The 20,424-nt window shown below is 44.3% G+C and overlaps 1 protein-coding gene across 4 annotated transcripts in view; it reads left to right on the plus strand.

Annotated features, from left to right (window-relative positions):
• The window catches only part of MYOF (myoferlin), a 142,157-nt gene extending 121,856 nt beyond the window's left edge, over window positions 1-20,301 (plus strand). For 3 of the 4 annotated variants that reach the window (XM_077878365.1, XM_077878363.1, XM_077878364.1), the window contains 11 exons: window positions 2,744-2,914; window positions 3,493-3,641; window positions 5,690-5,829; window positions 7,990-8,078; window positions 8,167-8,262; window positions 11,786-11,927; window positions 14,423-14,522; window positions 15,640-15,830; window positions 17,696-17,805; window positions 18,183-18,330; window positions 19,716-20,301. In XM_077878365.1, the coding sequence (XP_077734491.1) occupies window positions 2,744-2,914; window positions 3,493-3,641; window positions 5,690-5,829; window positions 7,990-8,078; window positions 8,167-8,262; window positions 11,786-11,927; window positions 14,423-14,522; window positions 15,640-15,830; window positions 17,696-17,805; window positions 18,183-18,330; window positions 19,716-19,754 (1,375 nt within the window). In that variant the 3' untranslated portion in view covers window positions 19,755-20,301. Of the gene's footprint in view, window positions 1-2,743; window positions 2,915-3,492; window positions 3,642-5,689; window positions 5,830-7,989; window positions 8,079-8,166; window positions 8,263-11,785; window positions 11,928-14,422; window positions 14,523-15,639; window positions 15,831-17,695; window positions 17,806-18,182; window positions 18,331-19,715 lie in introns of those variants that run through there. The other variant, XR_013368209.1, reaches the window with a different exon arrangement.
• Window positions 20,302-20,424: the final 123 nt, after the last annotated feature.

The following is a 20,424-nucleotide window of genomic DNA, read 5'->3' on the forward strand; positions in this document are numbered from 1 at the left end:
TTTGAGATGCAATTGTTCATCCCCATTTGATAACAGAAGAAACTGAGGCATATGGTGAACCAGTACCTCATGTGCTTGGCTGGTAAAAGGCAGACTCGGGATGCGCACCCAGGCCACCCGACCTCAGGGGCTGTGTGGTATCCACACTAGGCTCTCAGTGGCTGCCACCATGTCATTTTCATGTCCATGTCCAGCCTATCAGCAGGGCAGGGCCAAGGTCAGCAGCCCCACATTACGAATGAGGGAAACACAGTGCCAGAAATCTGTCGACAGAGCTAGTCCATGCTAGGGCCAAGATTTAGGTAGTAATTCCTGACCAAGCCCCAGGCCTTTCCAACACCCTTCATAATGCTTCATGGCAAAGCCATCATGTGTAGAAGAAATGTTCTTTCTGCTGTTATTTCCCAGAACCTTGCCAAACGGGAGAATACTTTGTTCTTATTTGATGTGTAGCCTATAGTTTAGTTACTGGCTTTATTATCTTACCCATCCTCTCCTTTTCTACTCATGTTTGTTGGTTTGTGTCCTTATGCATTCTCTCCTGTGTGCATGCATGTGTGCACGCACGCGCACACACACACACACCTTGAAGTCTGTCACTCAGAGACTCTAAGGTTCACACACACTCTTCTCCCTCATACATGCTCACATCCTGTGACATACGCACACACAGGACCTCATGTTCACTCAGCTCCTGGGCACAAGCATTCACACACCTGCACACACACACACACACACACACACACACACACACCTCTGCTGCACACCCCAAAGCTGCGTGCTGGGGCCAGGGAATGGAAGTAATCCTCTGGCACGGCAATATGATCATTTTCCTTTTCTTCCGCTGATCCAGCCCTGAGGTCTAGACAGGAAAAGGCACGCAGGGCAGGAAGGAGGGCTCCATGTGAGGGAGACAGGGAAGCAGGGGAAAGCCAGCTTTTATGGGAGAAAGACGGCCCTGTCTGTATTGCATGTCTCAGAGGAGCCAAGCACAGGCTTAAGTGGCAGGAAAAGTCTTGCTCAGAGACACCCTGGGAGGAAGTGATGCTGTCAGGCTCTGCCAAGCCAATCCATGCCTGGTGTATATGCAGATTCTCTCCTCCCCAAGGAGATGTTGGCTTTGCAGCCTCTTGGATGGCTGTTGGTCCCTGGCTCGGTCTTAGGGGGGTGACTTTCTTCTCAGCAGAGACCCTGAGGGGTTCTACGATAGGAATTCAGAAAGAAGCAACCTTTCCTATGTGCTCAGCCATCATTCAGCATATTCTTGTCACATCATAGCAACATCCAGATCAGAATTCAACAGAATGTATGTCTTCTATAGAATGTTAATTGGTATTCTAAGAAAAAAGTATTCCTTCATCAAACCAAGACACTCAGGTTGGAGATGACTGCAGGAGTTCTCAGAGCCTTTAGTTTGACCAGAGGGACTCCAAAAGCAGTGGTTCTCAACCATATTTGACCAAAGAATTCTTTTTCTCAAAGGACACATCATATATTCTAGTTTAGAATCCAGTTCTAAAAATGTGATATTATGGGGCATGTGTAGATACAGGGCTTCATGTATGGTCATGATTCATTCGCCTTTTCTCATGTGGCTACCTGCCTCTCCCTGCCCCTTCCTGGCCACAGCCATCTAGAGAAGCCCCTGAGAAGTTTGCTTCCAGGGCCCCAGTGGTTCACACCCTTCTGCTCAGATGGATTAACATTCCTGGCTTTGGGGGCAGGAACTAGTCCACACACCAGAGTGCAAGGAGAAGGGAGGAGGCCTGGGGAGAGGAGGGATGGGAGAGGCCTCTCACACTTTGCCTTCACCAAATTTATGGAGCACCTACTATGGGACCCATACCTCTGTGGATGGTGCAAAGACCAAACCTCACCCATCCAGAGCTTATGCCATTCCGTTTATCATCCTTTCAGAAACTGCTCACCTGCCACAAGAATCTGAGATGTGTTTGCAGTTCAATATGAACTCTATAGAAAAGCCTTTAAGAAGTAACGGCAGACCAGAAGGCCTAGGTGGAGGGATTGAGCCTTCTCGGCACCTTGCACATCATATGTGTTGGGGCACACCACTCACCACGCCCCTCCCTGGTGCTCTTATGGGGCAGTCAAGGATGTTCCGTGGGCTAGTGGTCTCTGTTGAGGCAGGGGGCACGTAGTAGGGGCACAGAGAGAAGGCTGTAAATCAGGGTGCTGCGTCTTTAAACTCCCAACTGGGCAGAGATGCCTGGGTGCCCCAGTTAATATGCATGTGATAATAATGTTAATAATATTATAATTAATCACTAGTATTATCATAGCTCCTGGGTTTTCAGCCATGCAGTCATGCCGAATGCTTTCTAAACACTGCTCCGCCTGACCCTTACAACCCCAGGAGATGGTAGGTATTACTGTCACTATTTTACAGATGAGAAAACTGAACACAGAAAGGGTAAATAAGTGGCCTAGGGTCCCACAGCTAGTAAGCTAGGATCAATACCTCAGGGTTCACACATAGGTATTGAAAGCCGTGCTCTTCCCCTGAGCAAGCATATAACCTTGCATTGTTCTTATTACTAACATGTGCTGCTGCCAAGTGCCCCCACCCACTGCCACCCACCTGGCTGGCCCAGGCACCATGTTCTCCAGCAGCCATAACCTCCACCCAGGGATTCTCTGCACAAAGCCCTGATTTTTTTTTTTTTTTTTTTTGAGGGACCTGGATAGAATCATGGAGATTCTAACTTTGCGTTTGTTGATTTAGAATGTATGAACTGAGCTGCTACTTACCTCAAGAAAAAGATCTGAAAATTTCTGTCTATGACTACGACACCTTTACCCGTGATGAAAAGGTGGGAGAAACAATTATTGATCTGGAAAACCGATTCCTTTCCCGGTTTGGGTCTCACTGCGGCATACCTGAGCAGTACTGTGTGTAAGTTGCTTTGGCCATAAATGTAGACAATTTTCTCCATCCAACATTAATATATGGGCACGCCTTGGTTCTCTACTTCAGTGCCTGCCTTCTGTGAGCCACTCCTCATTTGAGTCAGATACATACTGTTTTTAATAATAGGATTATCTTTGGGAGAATAGGGCCAGAGCATTACTCAACTCCAGGGCAATGCCCCCGCCTCCCCCCACTCCTGATCAATTTTGTGATGTCCCTCTTTCCCTAAGTGCTATTTGGCATATTCCCATAGTGTCTAATGAGATACGGCCTGCAATTTCTACTTTATGAACTTGCCTATTGTGATTACAGTATGTAGACAAACCTGTCATTTTTGTGGAGGTGGAAATTCAGGGGTGGGCGGGCAGGGAAAGGATGAGTTGGCTGAGGCCAACCTAACTGTGGATTTTAGGTCTGAAATAGATTTCCAGGCAAAAGCCAAAGGGTAGAGCACATTCCCTGTTCCCTCATTACATGGACACACCTGTAAGTGTATATGTGTGTCAATCTAAGAAGAACCTCTGTGCCCTGGAGTAACTCTGAGTGTGGAATGTTATTTACAGTTCTGGAGTTAACACCTGGCGAGATCAATTGAGACCAACTCAGTTGCTTCAAAATGTAGCCAGGTTCAAAGGCTTCCCACCACCCATCCTTTCTGAAGATGGAAATAGAATCAGATATGGAGGGCGAGACTACAGTTTGGATGAATTTGGTAAGTGCATAACCATAGACTGCAAGCTGGTTACAAAGTGTAGCAACCTATCTATATTGCGGGGCCCCGCTCTGGAGGGGGGGATGGACAGAGTAGTGCCCTAATTATACCACAGGAGACTCCACACACAGGACTATCTAACAAAAGCCCCATTATACCAGGTTTTGCTGTCTTGTCAAGTGTCAAAGTGCACACATTTTCTTGTCTGTCTTATGTTTTACTTGCCCTTTTGGTCATAGCCATTTGAGCTTTGAACACAAAGTTCTAGTAATTTCTATGTAATGCATGTTTAGCTCATAATTAAGCTCAAAAGTGCTCAGGTGGTAATGCAAGAATTTCTCATCCAGTCTTCTTCCATCATTCTTCCAGCCCTTCTCTGAGAAGGCTCAGGGATGCAGGGGGTTGGTTTGAAGAATCTTCTGAGTTCACATCTGGCTCATGTCTGAGCTTGGGGTCTTGCTCTTTCTCCAGCAGTAATTTATAATACACTCTGTCCTGACACATAGCCATCTAGCTGCGCTATGACAAAGCCTGAAATAAGCTTAATAGAGCCTAAGAGCTGTGATGTAATTCAGTGTTTTGTAGGGAGAGAGGGCTTCCGAGAGTGGGTGGCAGTGGAGCTTGCCTTGGAGGGTGGACAGGATATCCAGAGAAGGCCAAATACAGACACATGGGAGTAAAGGTGCTTCCCTGATCCTCAACTGTTTATTCTTGACATTGCAAGAAACTGTATTTTGTCCTTCCATTTGAAGAGGACTTAGTCAATATCAGGAATGATTAGATGCTTAGGAAATGTTGATGCTGCTGTCAACATAAGAACTTGCGAAAGGGATTGGGAATCAACTGGCAAGTAACATGGCGTCATGGTTAAGAATACCCCTCAAATAAACAACTCCCCCCAAACTGTCTCAGTCATAAGGCTCATTCCAGTTACTCTTGTTACCTAACAAATCACCCCAAAACTTAGCAGCTGAAAAACATCTATTTTGTTTTGCCCACAGTTTTGCGGGTAGGAATTCAGGAAGGGCTCACTGGGCAGTTCTCACCTGACTAGCTCATGTGGTTGGTTGCTGTCAGATGTTGGGGCCGGGGAGAGCTATAGCTATCCAAAGGTTTGACCGAGCTGGATGTCCAGGATGCCTCGCACACATGGCCGGCAGTTGATGCTGGCTCTTGCCTGGGGCTAATAATGATCAGAACACCTCCTCAGTCCTTTCCAAAAGGGCGATCACCAGAGACTCATGCTCCCTACATGGTGGATGGCTTCCCTCAGAGCAAGCATCCCAAGAGGACCAACCAGAAGCTATGTGGCATGAGAAGTCACACAGCATTCTTTCTCTGCACTTTAGTGATCAGATATGTCTCCAGATTCAAAGGAAGAGGACAGAGAACTCCACCTCTCTGTCAGAGAAATTGAGGGCTGATTTGAAAATGCCACAGTGATGCTAGCTACTGTAACAATTAAACTTCCACATGTCAGTGGCTTAAAACAATAGAAGTTTATTTCTCAGAAGCTCGCAGTAGGTATTCCAATGGGCAGCAATGCTTCATGGACTCAGGCCCTTCCATCTTGCAGCTCTGTTCTTGAACTCAGGCACCTAACATTGCTGTTTCTTCTGCGCCCAAAAGGGAACAGCACATAGAATCTCTCTCATGAGAGGGCTTTCTGTGCCAGGTCTAGATGTGACACACATGTCACTTCTACCTATGTTACATTCAAGCCCAACTAGGTTGTGTGGCCACACCTAACTGCAAGGGAAGCTGGGAAATAGAATCTGGCTGTGAGCTCCTGCCACAAAAGTAAATACAGGCTGCTCTCACTCACTGTGTTCTGGTCCCTTTGCTATTGGCATCCCCCAAGTCAGGTGTGAGCCTGGTTGGGGCAGGGCCCATGGCCAAGAGTGACTTTTCTCAATGACTCATTCACAAACCCAAGTTTGCACACTGGCACTGCCCTTCTGGGATGAAGGGCTACATGCTCCTAAGGGCAATCTGGCTGAACTGTTTGCAGATGCCCCTCCCTGTTTCAATGCCACTCTCCATTCCAGAAGCCAACAAAATCCTGCACCAGCACCTCGGGGCCCCCGATGAGCGTCTGGCCCTTCACATCCTCAGGACTCAGGGGCTGGTCCCCGAGCATGTGGAAACGAGGACTTTGCACAGCACCTTCCAGCCCAACATTTCCCAGGTAAAATAGCTGTCCCTCTGAAGACCCATCATCCACATCCCAAACACAAACACAGTGGCAAGAGCTGACCCAGATTTGCCTCTTTTGTCTCTTTGGGACACTTTTAGATACACAAGAAATAGAAAGGCAGCTTAGATTAGCTTTATCCCAAAGGGGAATTTATTCTAAGAATTTCTGGGTAACTCACTAAATCCAGACAAGAGGGTGACCATGACTCTGAACAAGCTCTCTCCCTGTCTCTTGTCTGTTTCTCTCTCTCAATCTCCGTTAGTCTGGGCTCTCTTCCTTTGATCACCTTTCTACGTGAAAGTCAGAATACTGTGGGCCGTTTCTAAGGTTTTTATGTTATAATGTAGCCCCAGCTACTTCCAAACATGGAAAGGACTGGTTGCCCCAACTTGCCCACCCAGCCACCCTGCTGGACTGCTGAGCAGCAGCCAGGCAGACAGTGCCTGGGGAGCACTGGGCTTGGCCCCACCTGGGTGAGCTGCTGCTGCCTGAGACCACAGGACACGAGATGGCTCATCACAGGGACCACGTGGATAGTGAGAGGGGAGGCTCAGTTCCCAGGAGCTGGGAAGCAGTTTCCAGAGAAGCGAGGAGAGACGTGGCAAAGGCCAGAATGACCCGCGAGGAAGCTTGTTCCAAGGAAGACTCCTGGCCGCACCTGCAGTCGTTCAGATCCAGTAGGTCCAAGGTGGGGTGGGGGTGGGGGCAGAATCTGAGTTTTAACAAGTAGCCGGAGGTGTTCTACTACAGGTGCTAGAAAATCACACTTAAAGTAGTATTAATTGAATAAGTGCAAATATTGGCAACAATGACCACACAACTGTGGATGAGCTTCTCTCTAAAATGTTTAGAGAGTGGCAAGTGGCCTGGGCTTACTAGTTTATTTTGTCCCTCATTTCTTGCTTTTATTCTGTTCCACATTTTCATTTTCTTATTTATTCCTTCTCTCAAAGAGCCCATTCCTCCTCCGCTCTCCCCTTCCACCCCTCAATTGGATAAAGTCTTAAGAAATTACAAAGTGAGGAAGATTTCTCCCTCCAAATCCACCCCTCCCTTCCACTTCCCACCCCCCATCAATTCTACCTACTGAACTGGACAGACTGTGACTGGGCCTTAGGAGACACCCAGATGCCTCACGTTCTGCATGGTGCCTGATATATTATAGAACCTGGAGCCCTAGAGATTAGTTAGAGGAGAGTCAGGACCAGAGAAAGATATGTCCTTTTTCAAGAGTTCCAGTTAACTCATTTGGATCACTGTGTGCTAGGAAGCCAATCTGGTTTCCTTGGTAACCTTAAAGACCAGCCTGAAGGCAGAGTCTACATAACATCCAAGAACAGTTTGGGGAATTTAAGTTGGTTCATACGGTTGATATGGTTTGTTAATGGCATTCCTGGCATGTCTGGAAGAACATTCTAGTCAGATAGATGGCCCTGGTCATGGCAATGGAAGACCTGAGCGGGACCTCACCAAGATGACACCACAAGTGTCATTTAGACTTTCACTTCTCCCCTTCCTGCGAGCCTCCTCCCAGGTGGTGGACACTAGCCAGCCATGGCAGGGATTCCTCAACTTTGGGGAACAGTAATGTTCTTGTCGTTTTCTGGATCTCTCCTTGGAAGTACCATGTTGTAAGCCTCTCTTTTACAAATTAAATACCATTTTACATTATTTTTATTTTCTATCTGGAGGTAAGTGGAGAAAACCCTGTGTGTCACAAAATCAGGACTGATAACAAGCAGGCAATGTGATAAATAGAGTTCTGAGTGAAGGACGCAACTTTCAAGTCATTGTAAGAGGGTACAGGAGCATGTGTGTGTGTGTGTGTGTGCGTGCATGCGTGTTCTGGGGTTGTGTCTGCGATGGGAAGCCCTCTTTTTATTAGCTGGGGGACATTCAGACTATAATAGAGATGGGCACACACAGCCATCGGAGACTCCTGGTGAGAGTGGGAAGTGCATGGCCTAAATGACATTGAAGATAGATGATTTATCTTGGTTTGCTCTTCTACTCTACTTTTTCACTTTCCATATGCATTAATACATTAGCAGGCCTGAATAAACAGTTTCACCTAGAAAATGTGAAAAAAAGTTACAGACTCTACCACTCATAATACAACTTAATATTTTTTTTCATTTTTGAATGATGTAGGGGAAACTTCAGATGTGGGTGGATGTTTTCCCTAAGAGTTTGGGGCCACCAGGCCCTCCTTTCAACATCACCCCCAGGAAAGCTAAAAAGTAAGTAATCTTAAGACCCTGCTATATTAGACTAGGGTCTTGGTGCCGGACCAGAGAAAAAAACACCTTCAAAATGTGCTCCTTTCAGATACTACCTGCGTGTGATCATCTGGAATACCAAGGACGTTCTCTTGGATGAGAAGAGCATCACAGGAGAGGAAATGAGTGACATCTATGTCAAAGGGTAAGGTTAGCATCCTAGGCTAGTTTGCCTTTGACAAAGAAGGAATGAAACAGACTCTCTCCTTCGTGAGTCACCATCATTCAACGTATCCTCTCTAGGATTCTTGGTCAGGTGAAGCTATTTCATTCCATTAATGTAGTGTGCTCAGGAAGCTCCAGCAAGATGAAGGGAAAAAGAGAAATCTGTATGGATCTTGTTTATAAGCAGAGGTATCTAATGGCTATTAGAGCCAATAAAAATTTTACATTTTTCTTTTAAAGTTGGTTCAGTTTATTAGCAGACTTGTTATTTCTTTTTAGTCCTGCAGTTCATTTTTATTCCTTTTTGATATCTTGAGTAACTAGAAACACAAGTAAGGCTTTTAAAATTTCAGTTTGTATATATTTTATTATCAGCAGCTAATGTCCATGGAAAAGAGGAAACATTAGCATATGTCCAAAAAAATCTTTGATTCCACCAACATTTACAGAATGCCTACATCCAACATGTAAAGTTCTGTTATTCTGTTATTTGTATCATTCAATTCCAAATAATCCATGTTGATGTTAGTTTCTTGTTATGCCCCGATCAAAGATGTCAAGTACAGAATGGCATAGTGATGCAAATGCCAGATTCTGGAGCCAAACTACCTGGACTGAAATCCTGATACTTTCCCTACTAGCTGGGCAAGTAGTAAACTCACTGTTATCCATCTGTAAAATGCAGATAAAGATAGTACTTGCTAAAAAAAAAAAAAAAAAAAAAAGATAGTACTCACTGCTCTGATATTCAGAATATTGAGTTACTGAAAGCATTTAGGACAGTGCCTGGGAGATAGTAAATACTATGTGTATTAGGGTTCCCCAGAGAGTCAGAACAAGTTGTGTGTGTGTGTGTGTGTGTGTGTGTAGAGGGAACAAGTTGTGTGTGTGTGTGTGTGTGTGTAGAGTTAGGGGAAGAATCAGAAAGATAGAGAGGGAAATTTATTATAAGGACTTAGCACACATGATTATGGAGGCTGAGAAGTCCCATGATTCCAACATGTGCAAGTTGGAGACTCAGGAAAGCCAGTGGGGTAGTTTAGACTGACTCCTCCTTCTGCCTCTTATCCTATTCAGGCCTTCAACAGATTAGATAAGGCCCACCCACACTGGGGAGGGACTCTACTTCACTGAGTCCACCAATTCAGATTCTAATCTTATCCAGAAACACCCTCACAAGACACACCCAGAATAATCTGTAACCTGGGCACTCCATGGCCAGTCACACTGACACAGAAAAGAACTATCACACTGTGTAAGTGTTAGCTAGTATTATTACTATTCCACATGGACCAGGTTTGGTTCTTTGATATGTAAAAGATAAGATTTGTTGAAATTTAATATATTCATAAAGTGATAACAAAGTTTCACTTATGATCCCAAGTGGCCTTCAATCAAAACTTTGTTGAAGACATAATTACTATCATTTGGGTTCACTGTAAACAGGGAATGTTTCATCAAGTTCTTCATTATTCTTTCTCATTTCAGGATCTTATTACCATTCCCCAAGGAAAACTAATCCTGGCTAATTATATATATGCAAATTTATTTGACTGTCATAAGCATTATTTTTTTTTTTTCAAATCAGAGAAACAAACTCAAGAAATACTGGACTGAGAGAAAACTCTAATCAAAGAATAAAAGCACCACCTAAAGTACCACATCCTATTTGGAATTAAAATCTAAATACTATATGTGAAAAATGAATTATGCACCACCGCATGCTAATACAGATAGTGTATTACTAACCCTAATACACATAATATTTACTGTCTACCACAGAATAATGAACAGCTATGACCCTTCACATATTGGATACATACAAAATTATACATATGTGTACATAAATTCATAGGGTAGTTGTTTAATTTGTTTTGAAATAAAAATGTGAAAAGGTTCATATTTAGAATTAAATATGAAAAGACTCAGGAAAAAAAGAGAGGGAAGAGCTTCAAGGGGTGAGCGGTCTAGGCAAGGAGGATGGTGGCACTTTGGGGCATTGATGTTGTCAGGAAATGAAGTCACTGAGGGCCTAGCCAAAGAGTGTGATCTCTCTTCAGCAAGCTTAAAAGTGGATAAAGATGAATCTTTCAATGAATCTAGCTAGTCAGTTAGTCAACTAGCAAAAAGTGCAACTGTTGTGTGGTTGATTGATATTAATACCACCACTAATAATAGGATCTAATGTTAGCATGCGACTTTCTAGTCTCCATGGTCCCATAAAGCAGAATAATAGGCCTGGACTTTGGAGTCAGCCCATCCAGGGCTTCATAATTCTTAATACTTAATTCTGTCTGTTACTGGCTATGTGACCTTGTGGAACTTAGCTATTTCTGTCTGGACCTCAGTTTCCTCATCTGTAAAATGGACCAGTTATATAATTGTTGGGAAGAATAAAATAAGACATGCTGAGTACCTGATTCATGACAGATGATCAGTAACACAGTTAAGGATTTCCCCCTTCCCATTCTGGCCCTTCTAAGCCATGAGCGCCCGTTCTGGCTTCATATTGACTAAGGGAAGGGAGCACATATTGTTAACCTTATTTACAGATGGGAGAGGAAGCCCAGAATGGTAAGTGGCAGAGTGAGTTCATAGCCACGCCTGCCTCCTACTAAGAATCTCTACTGGGGGCAAGGTCATCCAGGCATCAGTATTTTTTTTTTTAACTCCACAGTTGATTGCAGTGTGAAGTGTGATTCTCACAGGCCATCAGTGGGGAGGACTATGCACTCTGCCACCTTATCAGTCTAAAATCCAGCACTCCCCTGGTTCCTCAACGGGCCCCTTCCCAATAGCAGGCAGATGTGACAACTTCTTCCCCTGCACGTTCATTCATTCCTTCAACAGACCTATTACATGCCAGGCACAAGCCACAGAAAACTTTCCAAATGTCAAAAGTTAAGATGTTAAATTGTTTATGGAAATGAGTTTTCATAAATATGCACATGGAAATAACAGCTTACATCTCTCTTGCTAGTCTCATTAATGTGATCATAGTGAATTTAAGAATAATAAAAAAAAGGAAGCTGTAAGATTACTTGAGTCGTGCCTGTTTTGTTTGCTTAAGTAAAATGTAGAAGAGGAAATGCTAAAATTTTGAACTAACTCATATTCATTAAGCCTATCAGCAGTGATGACAGACACTGATGAGTTATAGTTAGGAAGACTAGCATCATAGCCAGCAAGCTTCAGCATTCCCAAAATAGAAGCTAAGTTGTTGATATTTTCCAGAAAATGTCACCTTATCCCCATTAACTGAAGTCTAAAGGGTTTCCTGCTTTGGTTTTAGAGAAATTATGTTTTATTTGGCTACAACCGGTGTTGGATGCAACAGAGCGCCTCCCCTTCATAAATCACCCCCAGCTCCGTAGATAACTGGAACCTGCCCAAGAAAAGTGCATTAATTCTCTTGCCCTTCACTCCCCTAATCACTGTACAATTTTGCGGCTAGATTACTTGTCAATCACATGAGGCTAAGTCTGTTTGCTTCTGCTTTTCAGCTGGATTCCTGGCAATGAAGAAAACAAACAGAAAACAGATGTCCATTACAGGTCCTTGGACGGGGAAGGGAATTTTAACTGGAGATTTGTTTTCCCATTTGACTACCTCCCAGCTGAACAACTCTGTATCGTTGCTAAAAAAGTGAGCTCTGCTTTATGCCCATGGGAAGTGGGTGTCATGGGTCTGCTTTAACAGATACGGGGGCTATAGGAGCTGTTCCGTGCTTCTAAGGTTATGAGTCCAGCTCCCTCTTGATGCAGATGGGGAATCTGAGACCCACAGAGGTACACATACTTACCCAGGGTCACAAAACTAAGACAGCTATTTGTGCAATTAGGAAGTATCAAGAACACAGTTGTCCTTCCCTAACATGTTGGCAGCTGGGTGAAGGATCTAGTAAAGGGTAGACCTGAGGGTCTTGTGTTAATATATGCAGTAAGCCCAGTGGGTTTTTATGTCACAGAGAGACTGATTTCTTCCCATGATAAGCAGAACTGTTTGACTCATTAGCCAAAAAGAGGCAAAATATTAAAGTAGGTGAAATTTCCCTTTTACCTTCTTTATTAAACCTCAGCATCTGCTTTACCTCCTCCAGAAGCACTTCCATGAAGGTTCATGGCCCTCATGGTCTTAATTAGTTAAGACTCTAGTTACAGAACTCAACTCAAATTGGCTTATACTAAAAAAGTGATTTATTGGTTCACATTACTAAAAAGTCCAGGGCTGGCTGGCTTAGGAACGTTGGATCCCAGGTTGAACTGATGTCTTTAGGAATTCCTCTCACTTTCTCCACCCCCGTCTTGCCTTCTCCCGTGGACCGCATTCCCTGGTGAAGCAAGATGGCCACCAGCAGCCCCAGCCCACCTCCTGCCCTCCTAGCAACCTCAGCAGAAAGAGAAGAACTAAGTCCTGGTGGTGCCAACCAGAGCTGTGGCGTCGGGCCTCAGAGTCTCTGTCTGTGTAGGGTCACGTTCCCAACCCTGAGCCAACCAGTGTGGCCTGGGGAGGCAGTGCTCTAATGGGCCCAGCTCTAGAATCAGGAAGAGTGTCACTTCTTCCCAAACTGCATGGACTGGAAGAGAGTCCCCAAGGAAAATCTGGATGCTTTCTTCCCCAAAAGGGGGCGGAAATCTGAGCAGGCAATCATAACAGATGTCTTTTATAGATCCCCTCCCCACCCCTGATCAAAATGCACCTGCTTCATGTCCCACCTCACCAGACTCTACCCTCCGCTGGTGTAGGGAGCACTTTTCTGTGCCAAGCAAGATAAATGCCTTCAAAGGGCCCTTTCTAGAGACACAGAGGCTCAAGCTGATGTCGAATCATGCACACTTCCAGATGGTGAGGCAGACTGGTGAGGAAGAGAGGGATTTAGGGTCAGGTAGGCCTTTCCTGCTTACCCGCATCCAGTGTTGGACCTCTCCATGCCCTGAGTGCCACCTGAGCATGACCCCACACAGGATGGTCAGTGGGGCCAGGCAATAGCCAAATGGGCTTCCTAGCCCCTAAGAGCCAGGGCCCCTGAGTCCTGCAAAGGGCAACATTCCTGAAACATCATTTGAAAAACATGAAACAGGGGCATCTCGGTGGCTCAGTCAGTTAAGCTTTTGACTCTTGATTTTGGCTCAGGGTTGTGAGATCGAGTCCCAAGTTGGGCTTGCTCTGGGGAAAGAGGCTGCTTAAGATTCTCTCTCTCTCTCTCTCAAAAAAAAAAAAAAAAAGATTCTCTCTCTCTCTTTCTCCCTCTGACTCTCACCCACCTGAAAGAAAGAAAAAAAAAAAAAAAGGAAAGAAAAACTAGAAACAACCCAACAATATTTCTTCGAATGCATGAAACCCTGGGGGAATCTCATTCTGCTGAGGCCTGAGGAATGTAGGTGTAATTAGGCTGTGGAGAGGTTATTATGTTTGGCGAATGTTGTTCAGGCAGAGGCAGAGACCAGAGGGGAGAACCTGGAGGATCCTCACTCAATCCTCCCTCCACCTAACTTTAGAATGAGGAATCTGGGGATCTTGGTTGATTATAGCATGTAAAACACAGCAATATTTTCAAAAGCCAAAAATATCAGGACATTTTAAATCTGTGCTGATAGAAGAATGAAAGCTGAACCCCAGTCTCCTCACCCCTATGTGAAATGACTGTGCTCAGATGTCCATGTTGGGTGGGTGGAAGGTCACTGAGCAAATGTGACACCCCAGCAGGTGATATTGTAGGCTGGCCTAAAACAGCCTGGCTTTGGGAGGCTAGTCTGAGCTGGCCATAGTGGTCTGGGCCGGGGGCAGGGTGGGGGACGGCACAGATACAATCACACCCCAAACCCCAGGAGTAGCAGCAGGGAGTCACAGTGATAGGAACACAACAGACAGGAAACCTTCTGTTTGGGAATTGCCTGGGACAACTTTTTTGTCACCCAGCTGGTGGCCTTGAGATTTCCTGAGGAGCCTGGCTCCATACCATGGGCTCCATACCATGGGCTGGAGGGTTGAGGGCAAGGGGAGGGGGTGTTGAAGGTGGGGTGCCAAGGAGAACAAAGTCCCCATGCCCTGATGCTGGGGTTTCAAGGGGACCCAAGGGGAAAGTTTCAGAGTCCAGTACTCAGTGTCATTTGGTTTTTTTGTTTCTCTTGTCATTTTAGGAGCATTTCTGGAGTATTGACCAAACTGAATTTCGGGTCCCACCCAGACTGATCATTCAGATATGGGATAATGACAAGTTTTCTCTGGATGACTATTTGGGTAGGGCTTACATTTGGATACTTTTCTCTATGAAACTCTACTTGGAATTAGTGAAATCAATTAAAATTTGGAATCAATGATTTTAATCTCCAATACCATGGGTAATTAAGGGTTGGGGCACACCCTCTGCTGGAAGCCCCCTGGACAGTGCGGCCTTGCCTGTTTACTCTCAAGTCCTCTGAGAATTTGGCGTGGCGAACGTCCCCCTTTTCTGTGGCCCTCACCCACCTTAAAGGCCAGCTCCTGTCCTACAGTGAACACTAGAATTCTGTTTTCACAAGGGAATGCTGCAGCCCTGCCTCCAGTTCAGACTGCCCACTCTGCCTCCTCAGCACATCAGATTTGGCTTCCTCAACCCCCTCCTCTGACTGCTTTCAATCCCCTAATGTCACCAGCCATTGTTCTTCCCTTCTCCCCGAGTCCATCCTCCTCTGTGGTTAAAGGCACTAGTTAAACACCCCCCACCTTGGACTCTTCCCTTTCTTGGTACGCATGCCCCACCACCATCACCACAATAACATAATGCTCTTCCGAATTCTCCTCTCCCAGGCCCTGGGTCTGTCTCACTGGCCTGCTCTGTTTTTCCCTCACATTCTTTAAATGCAGGCCTTTGCCTTCATTCCCTGGGGTTCTTTGGCTCTTCCCCAAACCCCCTCATCAGCTTACCACCTCCTCAGTTGAAAGTAAAACTTCAATGTTCATCCTCAGTGAGATATGACTCCTAAACCACACAAGTAGCCTGAGTGCTCAAAGTGCCTCTGTTCGGGGTAGCCTGAGACCATTAGGAATACAGTCCAAATCTGCATTCAGCGGGCATCTAGTCTGTAGAAGTTTAATTCTTTTGAGCTTGTAGAAGAGCCCTGTTCATGCTGGTATCTTTGAGAAATAAACCATGTTATCCTCTGTGAGACACAGAGCAGGGGACAGATATTTCTTCTACCACTTTCCATCCTATCTGGAAGGAATTTTAAATGTCTACCAGGATCTCTTCCTCTAACTCACCCATCACCTGCTCAGAATCACTGTCTGCCTCTCCTCTGACAAGAACATTCTGTTCACTTGTGAACAACCACTGATCCATTGAAACTTATTCAGGTCTAATTATTTCCTTGGCTAGGTTTCCTGGAACTTGATTTGCATCACACCATCATTCCAGCAAAATCATCAGAGAAATGCAGTTTGGATATGATTCCAGACCTCAAAGCCATGAACCCCCTTAAAGCAAAAACTGCCTCACTGTTTGAGCAGAAGTCCATGAAAGGCTGGTGGCCGTGCTACGCAGATAAAGATGGCTCCCGCGTGATGGCTGTATGAGTATTCCCCAGTCCTGGGTCATTCATTCCTTTTGTCAATTAGGCTCTACCCTCTCTCAATGGATCTATGACAGATAAGATAAGGAAGTGTTACATTGGCAAGACCTTAAGTTACAAGAATGGTTTGTAACTGGGATTACAAGAGAAGGTGGCAGATGCCATGACCATGTTTGGAGCTGTGTGTAAGGTGGAGGGATTGGAATGGTGGAAAAGCTGGTAGTCCGAGTGACTACACTCTGCTTCTTGAGGACCCTCTTTCACCAGGAAGGCTAATTTATCCTGAGCTTTCAGTACAATTCAGTACAGGAAAAGGAACTTCAAACTCAAACTCTTCTTGTTTAAAAAAATAAATTTAAAAAGGTGGAGGAAGCAGGGAGTCTTGACACCCACTGGACAAGAAGGCTGAAACTTACAAGCAAGTTTGGAGAATTCCCAGATAAATCATGATAGAAAAGCAGAAGTCTGGGTCACCATGCCATGTCACAGAAGACTACCTTATTCATCATGTATTATTGCTATTAATAACAGCTAACATTCTAGATCATTGATTAGGAGCTGGGGAACATGCTAAGTGCCTCATGTTCATAATCTTGTTTTTGAAAACGACTTTGAGGTATAAACTGCACCCATTTATAGTGCACAATTCCATGAGTTTTGACTGATATAAACACCCCTAAAACCACCACCAGCATCAAGATCCAGAACATTCCCATTGCTCTAGAAATTTCCTTGTGCCCTTTGCACTCTACTATTAGCCTCTACTCCTAGCCCAGGAAACCACTTCTCTGTTTTCTACCACTATAGAGTAGTTTACACATAATCTTGTTTAGTTCTACTGACAATTCCAGACTAGACATTAGCTCCATTTTGTAGATTCAAGAAACAGGCTGGGATATAACATTTTATGTCAACTCTACTTCAGTTTTTTAAAAAAATGTTTTTTAGTTTTTTTATTTAAAAAATAAATAAAACTACTACTGAACTAAGTAGAACAAAAACAAACCCCAAAAACAGGCTTGGAGAGATGTAGCAACTTGTCAGTCAGATACCATGTTTTGTCTGACTTGTCAGCATAGGAGTCATATGGCTCCATCATAAAATCGATTCTCTGAGTTGGGGTTCTCAGAATGTTGGTGACCTAGTGGGGATTCCAGAGTCCTAGAAAGTCCATTTTCAAGCCTGGCCATAAAAGTGGGCAACTTTCTAGACCTCTTTTGGCTTCAGCGTCCTCAAGCACATATAAGGGTCATAGCAATACCTGCTTTATAGGGTTGCTGTGAGCATCACATGAGATTACCCACATAGAAAGCTTAAAAGGTGTCCACTTAGGACACCTGTATGAACATGGAGGCAGCATTCATTCATTCACTCATTCATTCGTGTATTCAGGTAGTATACATCGAGTACCCATGACGTGCCCTCCCTTCTCCATACAGCGGGGCAACCATGGGTAAGCAGGAAGCCATGGAGAGTCTCTCAGAGCCTACAGTTAATGCTCAATCAGTGTTACATTCTGTTCTTAGCAGGATTTAGGCTAACCTGGCCCAAATAAAGTTACAAAGGACAGTGTGTGAGAAGGCAAGGAGATGGATATGAGAAAGTTAGAGGATGCGGTACAGGGAATGAAAAGCAGGGAGCAAGGGGAGGGAAAGCAATTTGTCCTCTCAGTTTCCCACAAGGGGTTGGTTCAGAAACACATGGAAAAGGAAATGCGATGAAATCTCTTGAGGAAAATTTAAGGCAATCTAAAGATTGTTTTACAAGAATAAAAATCATTGCTCAGGGAATACTCCTTGGGTTGAAGTGAAAATATTTGTGAAACGTGATGTCATGTGTTTAACCTGTTCTGCTTTACTGAAGGGGAAAGTGGAGATGACGTTGGAAATCCTCAATGAGAAGGAGGCAGACGAGAGGCCAGCCGGGAAGGGACGGGATGAACCCAACATGAACCCCAAGCTGGACCCACCAAAGTGAGAGGCCCTCTTTGTTCTCCACAATGTCTGATCCCCAAACACCTGCAGTCTGAAAGCCCCCCTTCCAATGAGCTTAATGGAATGGATTCAGTGGTGTCTTAATCTTGCACTTGAGGGGAGTGGGGGATGGTGAGCTTGGTGATCCGGCTTCATTTTAACCTTTCTCTTTCCCCACATAACTGAAGTCCAGAGTATTTTTAACATCTTGAGAGGCCATAACATGTTATAGAATCTTTCTCAGCCAATGATGAGGAATAATACCTTTTCCTGACTTTTTCAATGTTATTAATTATTCTTTAAACTGTATCAGGGTCTGAAGTAAAATATCTGTCCCACCCGACTTGGGTAGGTAAAACCATTTCTTTGCAATGCAGCCGACCAGAAACCTCCTTCCTCTGGTTCACCAACCCATGTAAGACCATGAAGTTCATTGTGTGGCGCCGATTTAAGTGGGTGATCATTGGCCTGCTGATCCTACTGATCCTGCTGCTCTTTGTGGCCGTGCTCCTGTACTCCTTACCGGTATGAGTGCTTGGCCTCATGTCTTGGCTTTTTGTGTGTGAATTATGGTCAGTCATCCAATGTGGTTCTTGCCTTGGTTGCCTGCCACTCAATAGATGGACCTACTTAGCAGTTGTGGTATTGCAGCCCTCAGCCTGTGGAAAATTGAAAGTAATGTGTGTTGTGGTGAGAATGACATTCTTAGGGTTGTATGAATTATGGGCAGAACTTCTTGGTTTGAAAAACATGTTGGTATCAGGAATTCTAGGAGAAATCCCTCAGACCTTTAGCAATGTATGTCAGGACAACAGCCAACATTTCTGACTGATCTTCCTGCCTTCACACGTTCTTGTCCCAAACCATCCTGCAAGCTAACTCCTTAACCCTAGCATTCACAGATCCCTGCATCTGGGCCCAGTATAGATCTACATTAACCCTGAACTTTACCCCAACTAGCTAGTCCCTTCCCAACCCCCTGCAGGTATCCTTACCTTCCAGGATGCCTGTGCCAATGCTGTTCCCTTACCAGAGTCTATCAAAACCTTATTTGTTCTTTAAGGCCTGCATCACATAACTTCTCCCCCAATTTTCCTCAGTCACCTCAGTCATAGATGGGAGTCTAGACAGGAGGTTTGCTGGTGTGCCTAGAAGTCCTACTTTCATTCAAGGGATTTATTGAGCATCTGCTACAGGCTAGGAATTGGGATGTTGAGATGACCAAGGTATGATTTCTGCCCACCAGCAGTTCAGGGCCTAGGGAAAAGCAGGCATATGGATAGGTAACTTGCTAGGAAAGGCAAACTTTTATGGAGAGATGAACAGATGAGCATAGGATCCCATTGCTGAGGATGGTTTCACCAAGGAGGTGAAGTCCATTTTGCCAAGTGGAGAAGGGACAGCCTAGGCATTTAAAGACTTACTTTGATTTGTATTGGTAATAATACAGATGTTTTGGTGTAGGGTAACATAGTCACAACTATAACAGCAGAGATGTAGGGTTTCTATTTATCTCCAGTATAATATTTTGGTTGTCGATGCACAAACACGCCAGCTTCGACTTGTCAAGAGTCCAATCTGTCTTGATCACTTAAAAAAAAACTCACAGTAATTCCTTTTTACTGATTTAGATTCTATTGATCTAAACCAGTGATTCTCAACTGGGGGCAGTTTTGCTTTCGTGAGGGTGGTTGGCAGTTCCTGGAGACATTTTAATTGTCACACCTGAGGGGTGCAGGCCAGGAATGCTGCATACCCTGAGGTTCATGGAACAGTCCCCAGCAATAAAAATGTAGTTCTAAAAAAAAAAATTAAAAAGAAAATGTAGTTCTAAATGTCAGTAGTGTTGATGCTAGAAAAACTGAACTTCAATATTATTTTTTTTAACATTCTTTCTGTTTTCTCTTCAGAATTATTTGTCAATGAAGATTGTGAGGCCAAATGCATAGTGAAAGCAAAAGCTTCGTTGCAAGACATCCAGCAATGAGGGATTCTGTCTCTGTTTATGGATGGGACCAAGAGTGATTTTGTTCGTGTCTGACACTACATCCCGGTGGCTTGTTATGTTACTTCATTGAGGCCAGCAGCTACTGGAGGGTCTAGGTCCTGGAAAGTCAGGCCAATGAGCAACATTTGTGTTTTGTTATCTGTTGAAATATTACGAAGTTTTAACCATGTTTTTCAGGATATTTTTCAAGGTGGCTGGTTCCATTTAAAAAGCATCTTTTTATGGGTCCTTAATTTTTTAATTCAATTTTTAGAAACTGCTGAAATCAAATTAGAAAATTTCTGTATCTTCATATACTTCTTATTTGTAATCAACAAAAATGACTGTGCATTATAAAATAGAATAAGTTAGAGTAAAAAAAAAAAGAATAAGTTAGAGTAATTCTTATTTATGCCTACAACTATTTTTACGGTATTTTATATGGATGAATGTCATGAGACTCTATTCAATCTTTGTGATGAACCCAAATAAAAACATTTCAACTTTGACATGTAGCTGTTTATTGTAGCTATGGGCTGAGTTGGGAAGGAGGCAGTTTCTAGTCCTCTGGGTTTCTGTGGATGGAAAGCCACCGCATACCACTTGGCCATAAACCTTTTATATGTGTGCTA

The sequence above is a fragment of the Canis aureus genome, chromosome 29, assembly GCF_053574225.1.
Source record: "Canis aureus isolate CA01 chromosome 29, VMU_Caureus_v.1.0, whole genome shotgun sequence".
Lineage (NCBI taxonomy): Eukaryota > Metazoa > Chordata > Mammalia > Carnivora > Canidae > Canis > Canis aureus.